At 40.2% G+C, this 9,604-nt stretch overlaps 1 protein-coding gene across 1 annotated transcript in view; it reads left to right on the top strand.

Annotated features, from left to right (window-relative positions):
* Positions 1-9,604, top strand: part of HECW1 (HECT, C2 and WW domain containing E3 ubiquitin protein ligase 1) — a 249,067-nt gene that overhangs the window by 140,157 nt on the left and 99,306 nt on the right. Inside the window, exon 9 of the mRNA XM_077781155.1 lies at positions 5,223-5,324. Coding sequence (XP_077637281.1) covers positions 5,223-5,324 — 102 coding nt within the window. The remainder of the gene's footprint in view (positions 1-5,222; positions 5,325-9,604) is intronic.

Below are 9,604 nucleotides of genomic sequence, written 5' to 3'. Positions count from 1 at the left end.
TGGGGGTGTGGCCCCGGCGCCCGCCGGGGGTCCCCGCCCGCCCCCACACCACGTGAGAGGAGCGGGCCCCGGGGGGGTTGCTGGGCCGCGTGCGCCTGTCCGTCCCCGTCTGTGTGCGTGTGTTTCCGTGTCTGTAAGTGTCCGCGACTGCGGAGGGCACACACACACCGAGTCACGACCAGAGCGCCCACGTGAGTGTGCACTCGTACGTGTGCGTCTGTTTTAACTAACCGTTAGAATTGCTCAGCGTACGTGTGACCCTTCTAGGCTTGACAGTGACCAGAGCACCAAAGATAGGGTCTCGTGACAGAAGCAGAAAATACTCCTCAGCTCTCGGCGGATAATGTGTTAATATCTGCTAACTTCCCAAAACATCCTGAAGATTAGCCATAAATGTTAAGATCAATTGAAAGAACGTTGATTTTACCTCTGCTTTAGAATTTAACTCAGCCTGTGTACACACGGATATGTATAGCTTACATATATTTGTTATGATTTCTGTCTGCTCAGTTCTCGTTATTGTTGGTTTGGTTTGGTTTGGTTTTACTGTTGTTCAATCCAAAATCAAAAACATCCACTCATTTCTCTCATCCCCACTCCTGCCTCTGGCAACCATCAATCTGTTCCCTTTTTTCTTGAAAAGCTACAAGACGTTAATGAAAGAAATTGAAGAAGACACAAATAAATGGAAAGATATTCCATACTGAGGGATTGGAAGAATCACTATTGTTAAAATGCCCACACTACCCAAAGCAATATTATTGCAAGATTGCAAGATTCCATGCAATCTTTATCAAAATTCCAATGGCATTTTTCACAAAAATAGAACAGACGACTCTATAATTTATATGGAACCATAAAAGACCCCAAATAGCCAAAGCAATCTTGAGAAAGAAAAACAGAGCTGAAGGCATCAGGCTCTCTGATTTCAAATTACATTACCAAGCTATAGTAGTTAATTATTGTTTTGTTTTTTGTTGTTTTTTTGTTTGTTTGTTTTGTTTTGTTTTGTTCTGGCTATTTTGGCTAATGGAAGGAAAAATAACGGGAATTCGTAAATCACTTTGTTTCAAGTGGGATTCTAACCTAAAAGCCTCTACCTTCAGGTTTAAAATGTAGTCTGTATTTTAACTAAAGATGTTTCTTCTTAGTCATACCTGTGGAATCATATATAAAATTAACTCACATTTCTTTATCCAGAATTGGGAACCATCTTCCAGTCAAGTGACAGTGACATGGGGGATATAATTCAAAGGTCACATAATAATATGAAATAATTCAGTTGTTTTAAGAGCGAAAACTATAGATTCTGCTATTTTTCTGTTCTACTGCTTATATTTGCTTCCAAACAAAGGTGATGTCTATAGATTGTAAGCTCATCAAGGGCCAGAACAGTATTTTCTTTATGTTTCATTCTAGCATCCACACAAATGCCTGGCATCTGTGAATTTTTACAGGAACCAAAGTGAGCACAAAAATTCATCCTGAGTATTCAGCAGTGCCCAATTCTACATTTCAGAAAGTGGTACGTGGTAAAAGGAGACGTGCGAAGAGACTGGTAAAGAAAGAGAAACAGAGAGGAAGACCATAGTGGCATACAGTAGGGAAAGGCACAATTGAAAATGGGATGGACCATTCCTGTCTTTAATGAGGATGATTTGAGTCCCTTTGTTCTGGGCCAGATGCTATATGCTGAGCACAGGGAGATGGATCAATGTCAGAAACTGTGAAGGGCGCTCAGCAATTATTAACAGAATTAAAAATAATTGTAGTATAAGGAGATTTGGGGATATACACATAAAGGGTGCAACTAGAAGCTGGCAGGGATATTTAGTCCCGAGGTCGGCAAACTTTTTCTGTAAAGGGCCAGATAGTAAATATTTCAGTCTTTGTAGATCAAGAGGTAAAATCAAGCAACCACTCTTCTCACCAAAGGCTGCCTTTTTTTAAAAAAACAGTTTTACATTTAAAAATGTAATTAGCTCAGAGGCATATAAAAACAAGGCCAGATTCGTAGTTTGTCAACCTGCTGCAGCCTATGGTGTATATTTTGACCACTATGTTGGAAGACAACTCACATGTGGTTAATTGAAAATTGGCTCAGTCTACAATTGCCTTTATATAAAGGCATTACAAAAACAAAACAAAACAAAATACTGCCCATGCCTTTGAGGGACTAACAGCCCAATGGGGGAAACCTCATTAACACAAAGGACAGGAAAACATTTCAAAGCCATAGTGGAAGTCTTTGCAGGGAAGTTTCTAAAGGCATTTCTGAATTCTGCAGACTTTAAAAATCTTTCTTTTAATGTTTTATTTATTTCTGAGAGAGAGAGACAGCACGAGCAGGGGAGGGTCAGAGAGAGAGGGAGACACAGACTCTGAAACAGGCTCCAGGCTCTGAGCTGGCAGTCAGCACAGAGCCTGACACGGGGCTTGAACCCACGAACCATGAGATCATGACCTGAGCTGAAGTTGGCCGTTTAACCGACTGAGCCACCCAGGCGCCCCTTGAATTCTGCAGACTTTAAACTCAAAAGAGGTTAAGAAGCACCTACAGGCTTCACTTAGGTGGTTCCAAGTGGCAACCTGAAGATTCGTCCAATCTCACGAAGGCAGGGCATATGTTAGCACATGTCTTCTTCGCAGCCCGTCTTCTCCCCTGTCAGCGGTGAGCCCCTGAGCTACCTGTGTCAGTGATGTGGCTCTGTCCCTCACTGGCACATGCTCCAAGAAAGCAGGGCTTCACCACAACCCCCATGATATTTGCACAAGATCTTCTTCCACAAGAATCGCTAGTGTCCCTTTACTGTGACTTCAAAGATTGCAGATTCTTTCAGTAAGTTAGCCACTGTACACTTACCATACCCATGCCCTCAAAACTGTGTCTGCAGCAATTTACGGAAGATGTGTTCTGTATGTAGTTTTTGTGCTTTTTTCCCCTCTGTAAAAACCTCCTTTTTAACCACAACATAAAATATTTTTTTTAAAAAAACTGTCCGCAGATCGAATGAAAAGAGCAATATAAAGTTGCGATTTGAGCTTGGGCCCTGGAGTCAGGCCTCCTGTGTTTAATTCAGCCCCACTACTTCCTGGCTGTGATACCCAAATCGAGTTACCTGAATGCTCTATGCCCTGGTGTGAAATGGGTGCAGAGGTAGAATCTATTTCAAAGGGTTATGGGCAGGATTAGATGAGATGATACATATGAAGCACTTGGCTCTCACCGAGTGAGGGTGCTCCCAGGCAGATAAGTGGTGAGGCTAATTCTAAAGTGGAATATGCTTCCTTCTCAGGGATTCTAGCAGGTCTGAGCACTTGCTTTGTGTTTGAGGCAAGGGTGAGTGTGTGGAGCCGTGGCCTCTGCAGAACAGAATCGCTTGCTTCTTCGTGCGCTCCATCCATTCAGTAGGCTGAGTTGTGCCCGTCACATCATTGCATTTGCTTGGGGTTCACAAGCAGGTGGGGTCAGCTCCATTAACCCCAGCGAGCGGCAATATTATGTTCCCACTAGCTTGGAGGAGTAATTAACCTGATTGGTTGAATTAATTACGAGAGGTAAGTTTGTTGTTCTTTTTAAGAAACCAAATTGAAAATGCAGCAGCTGGTGACATAACAACTGTGCCATTGCTTTTTCGTTTCTGACACGAGACACATAAAAGACAAACATGAGTGTGAGATCCTCTAAGAGCAGAACCCCTATCTGACGCAGGAGTTGGTTCACAGCAGCTGTGCCCTGAGACTCCACCCCAGGATTCGAGTCACGTACCAGTTTGCACAAGAAACCATACTGTATACTTAACATTTAGAAGGACCCCTTGTTCCTGAATACATCCGTTTCTGCTTTACAGTTAGCTCTAGGAATCAAACTGCTAAATTAAACCGGCCTAACTCCCTTCCTAATTCATTTTTTTAATCAGTTTTATGGATCCAGAATGAGAAGAAATTACCATCCTTTCCATGTATGGACACTCTAGGAAGTATTTGAAATTTGAGATCCCATAAAGATCTTAACACCGTTTTTCAGTTTCTATCCTTTTTGACCCAAGGGATAATGGAACACTTAGTATTTGGATCAGCCATCGAGGGCAGAGGAAGGAGAAGGCCTGACCTTTGTCCTCTGGCTAACAGGGGCTATTTTGAGACAGCCAGGAGTGTGTGAGCTGGAGGGATACTAGTCTGAATGGTCTCGGTCTTACGGCCCTTCTAGTTCTCTAAAGGTCAAGAGCAATTGCCTCTGATGGTGTGCCCCAAACAGCTGGTGATTTGGCCTGCCTTCTACATAGCCACTCTCAGGCAGTATTACCAGGACCTGAGGACGTCCTGAGATAGGAACATCATTTTAGGACATTGTTCAGTCCATCATAAGTGTGACTGACAATAATATTAGCTACGTCGATAATAATTGAGGCATGCGTTCTGTGGATATGTCTATTTCCAAAATCTCTCCATGTCGCTCTTTCTTCCTTCTATCCCACTTCTGTGTTTCAAGTTTTTCTGTCTCAGTCTTCCTGCCTCTTATCTACTTCCTTCGTCTTTTGTCCTTTTCTCTTTCCAGAGCACCCTGACTTGTCTGGTTTTTCCTCAAGACTATCTGGGACAATCCCAAGATCCCATAGCTGCTTGGCTCCCCACCCCAGCCACTAAGCTCCCATACTTCAGGAATTTGCCTTCTTGGCCCACCAATTTCTCAGCCCCATCTTGGAAAGTCATCATCTAAGAATCTCATTCCAAAATCAAAACCTGAAGAACAGCCACTTAGCAGCCCTGTGATGAAACCTATCCAGATAAGGACCTATGGGTTTACATGGGCTCCCCAAGCTTTTATGGGACCTTAGAAGTACCACACCTCCCTCCAACAGGCCTGTTTCTTTAGCTGGGCTGAAGTCAGGCTCTGCTCATTTTCTCTTGTGTCCCTGTCTGCTGTCACCTTCCCATCAAGAAAAGTCAGGTGGTTACAGAATCAGAAACTGATTCCACATATTGGTCTGTGTGGTACAGATCATAGTCATGAAGTATGTATTTTCTTTGGGGTTTGAAACAAAAAAGCACCCTCTACTCCCTCTCTCACGAATGACTGTGAATGTAGCAAACTGATGTAAAAAACAGATTGCCCATCCTGGAAGCTTTTTCTTATACTAGTTTGTTTTACAGTCATGCTGTTTTGATGGTGTTGCTACAGCAATGAGTGAATCTGAATGTCTTGACTATCTTGTCCGTAGGTGAATGTCCTATACTCCATAATTCCCAGCCAGTAAGCCAGCTTCCTTCCTTGAGGCCTGAACATCATCACTACCCAACAATCGATGAGCCTCTTCCACCAAGTAAGCTTTAGTTTTTAAAATCTATGTCTTAATTCTTCCTATCAAGTCTAAACAGGTCAGTATGAACTTGTATGTACACATCCAAACTCTTCCCCAACTCCATACCTCACACTGTGATCAAAAATCAATATGGCACCTACTATAAAAATGGGGTGTTTCTGACTAATGGTTTCAGTATGTGGTCTTGAAGACATAACCCAGGACCTTCAGTGCCCCCTCACTTTCTAAAACAGAGAGTATTTCTTTACAAGACTTGGCTAGTCCTTGCAAACTGTACCTGACCTTTAAGTCCTAAATTTTACTATTTTATATTTAAAAGTTCACAGATCAAGATAGAATAATTCTGTTGTTCTCCATTGGATCTGTTATGTCACAGGCACCTCCATATAATGAAATATTCAACCCAGCAGGATGCAAGAACTTGGGTTTTCCTTACTGTTAACTTTCATCAATAGGTGACAGTCTCAAACTTCTTCTGTAGTTCTTAGGGGTTTCCAGAAAAAAATATTCATCTTTAGGGATGGTATGCCACATCATTTTCTCCTGGTAACTGCAAAACTAATTATTATTTAACTAATCATTTGAACTTGGGGAACTCATTTAATATCTCAGAGACTCAGTTTTCTTATTTGTGAAGCATAGCCTTAATTTTCTCATTAGCTAAATGCTAGGTCAGGACTAGGTAGTCCCTAGATAATCATTCCAGCTTTAACCTTATAATACTACATGATAATACATTTCTAAGAAGGAACTGATCCCCCATACATTATGCATTCACTTAGCATTATATGTGTTCATGAATAATTCTAGAACATCTCTGTTTTGGTTTAAGCTTGTTTTTCATAAAAATGTAACCTTTAAGATTTGATCGATTTTACAACTACAGAATCTTTCCAGGATGCAAGGAATCTATGTTTCTTTACATTCTTTGTGCTTACATTAGTAGGTTACAATTTTCGTAAGAAAAAACCCTTATTCCCTAATTGATTTATTCTTGATAATGTGATATATTTTGCATTTACACCAGTCTAGTCCTATTCAGTTGTAATTTATCACTGACAAAGCAATAAATACCTTGAATATGTAAACATTTTTTAAAAACACCATATTTATTTGGGAGAGTTCAAGGCAAATATTGTGTTCTTTAACTTTTGATACCTGATTTCTTTGTACATTGATTTATGGATAGTCCACAAATGACTAGTAAAATTTAAGTGTCACCATACTTTCTACTTAGCACTTATGTAAAAATAGCTATACCATGTTCTCTCCAGTAAAGGAACACTTTCCACACAATAAATAACCTACCAATACATGTATGCATGAATTGACTCCCAATCCATGCAAGAGTAATAACTAGTTTTATATACAAACCTTGTAAATAATTGAACGTTAAGTCTATTTTAAAGAGTTGATTTATACAAGCTGCTTTCAATAATGACAACAAGTTCATGGGTTTCAGTTCTCTGTTCATGCAACACTGAAAAAATACTACAAAGGCTGGTAGTGAAGCCTTACCACAGAATTTTCTTAGATAGTCTCATATAGTACATGGATAACTTCATTACTGATATTCATTCACCAAATATTCATTAAATCCTTGCTCTGTGTGAAGTACTATTTTAGGTAAACAAAACATACCAAAGGTCCCTGCCATCATAGAGCTTATAGTCTGACAGAGACCTATGACTAATAAGAAGAGTGAATGAGGCAATAGTATAACATGTTAGGTGGTAAGAAATGCTATGGAAGAGCATTACCATGAACAGAGCATGGATAGGGGGATTTGGAGTATGTGGTGGTGGCTGGTTTACCATTTTAAATAGGATGGTCAGGTAGGCTTCATTGAGAGGCAACATTTGAAACTAGGCTTAGAGGAGGTAAGAAGGTTATCCTTGGGGAGGAAGAGCCTTCTGAGAAAAGAGAACAGCCTGCCTGGTAGGTTTGAGGAACAGCAGGGATACAGTGTGTCTGGAGCAGATTTAGGAAGGAAGAAAGCAGTGGATGAAAAGATCAGGGAGATATCAGGACCTGGATCATGTAAGAGCTTCGGCTCTTACTCTGGATAAAGGGGGAACATTGTAGATGTAGGTCAGAGAAATGATATTCTCTGACTTAGGTTTCTGTGATTGCTCTGTTGGCATTAAATTTGGAGAGAGAGGACAGAAGCATGAGATCCAACATAAGGTTATTACCGTGGCCCAGTAAGAGGCAGTGGTGGCTTGGGCCAAGGTGGGAGCAGTGGAGGTGGCGAGGAGTGGTCGAGTTTTAGACAGTATATTTTGTTGGTAGATTCATTGACAGATTAGATGTGATGTGTGAGACAAAGATAGGAATCAAGAATGACCTCAAGAATTTTAACCTAGAAGGATAGAATTGCCTTCAACCAACATGGGAAGGGAAGGCTGATGATAGAGCAAGTTTGGGTGGGAAAGATCTGAAGCGTGGTTTTGGTCAAGTTATACTGGAGATGTCATCCAGCTAGTGATGTCAGGAAGGCAAAGGGATGTGTGGCTAAAGTTCAAGAGAAAGGTCTAGGCTACAAACATGGTATTGCATTTGTTAAAGTAAAAAGAAAAAAGGGGGAGGAACAGTTTCACAGGTTTTTATTGGTATAATAACTAAAGATAATACATTATTGGGCTCTAGGCTGTTCCTAGACTTCATGGAAGATATATATATCTGTATCTTATAGGTCTTTAAGTCACAAATGAATAACCCTAACTTGTCCCACCATCATGAACGTAATCACTGGCAGGAATCTATTTACACAACGCAGTCCCAAGTCCATCAGCATATGCTGAGGCCTGAAGTTCTGTCTTTCTTTACACAATATGTGAAAGTAAATTCTTTACAAAGCAACCCAGAAAATACACTTATAATCTATAAGTACACTTAGCTATTACTTTCTGAATATTTGTAAGAACTTAGCAGTATGCATTTGTAATTAGCACACCTGGCTTGCCATCTTTTTCCATGAGAGATTTGGAAATATGGAAACTTGTGCAGCGAAGTTGTTATTACCACTGCACCATTCTCTAGTTTTTCCCTTAGTGAATTTATGAAGAAATTCAGTCTTTGAAGAAATCCTTCCTTTACTATGGGAACCTGGAGGGCGAAGGCATTAGTTTCTCAGCAGTGTGTCCAGGGAACTTGACATAGTGTCACTCATAGGGAGTGTTGGGAAGAGTGTGTTCAATTGAACCAGATACCACAGTACTTTTCAAAGATTAATGTTCATTCTTAGTTGGAAGATGGTCATGTTGAATTCAAGAAAAAAAAAATGTCCAATTGCTACTAATTTGGGAATCACTGAAATTCCAACATTAACCACCTTGTAGTTTCATATATGCACAATTTCATCAGTGAGCTAATTAACATTTACAACTAACAGTTGAGCTGGATTATCTGGTAGTCAATTTCAATCAACACCTCCTAGAATATAGTTTTACAATCTGACTGCGCTTTCCTTCAGTTTGTCTTAGATAAGGTAAATTTGCTGTTTCCTGGTATTTTGGCTTTCATTGGGCATTATTTGACAATTCCTCAAGTAAATGTCAGACATAAGCCACAATCATCACAAACAGATGTACCATGCACATACAGAACCAAAATTATACTAAATACATTGATTTTTTTCATTAAAAAAATTGAGAGTTGCTATGTCATTACCTGAATGATCATTTTTTAATAGAATTGTTAATATCTGACCTACTCCCAAAAGCTATGGCTTTTCTCACATAAAAGGCTGAATAATTTTCCTCCATTTGCAGCCATTTTTGCTTTGTCTTCTTTAATCAAATGCATTTTTCAGCATAACTTTATCATGAAGCTGTTATTTCCACCACGTTTTCACATGTGGACTCCAAAAGCTTTTGCCCATTGCTGTACAGCAGACATCGCTCTTGTGTGTGAAGTGCAGATATGTATGTATCATTTCCAGCTCTCCCAGTTTCGAGGACTTTTCCACCCACCCACCCCGCCCCCAAATGTATTATGTAGTGTATCATCCATGCTTCTACATTTTAGTCTATTGGTTTTGAAATCTGAGAAGTAAAGGAATTTATCTTTATCTTGGGCTCCCTCTGCTGTTTGCAATGGTTATTTATCAACAAAGAAGTACTTAAGAGGTTGATGTGTGTTAATAGTTGTTACTGGTTTTGTTTTGTTTTGTTTTGTGAAGAGATATTTGGCAGTCACAGGTGGGTTGAATATACACTGTGAACCTACAACTTGTCCAAAGGATGGTTTGAAGGGATCAAATCCGCCCATTCTTCTTC

The sequence above is a fragment of the Crocuta crocuta genome, unplaced genomic scaffold (assembly GCF_008692635.1).
Source record: "Crocuta crocuta isolate KB4526 unplaced genomic scaffold, BGI_CrCroc_1.0 scaffold108, whole genome shotgun sequence".
Lineage (NCBI taxonomy): Eukaryota > Metazoa > Chordata > Mammalia > Carnivora > Hyaenidae > Crocuta > Crocuta crocuta.
This window is presented reverse-complemented; position numbering and strand designations above follow the sequence as displayed.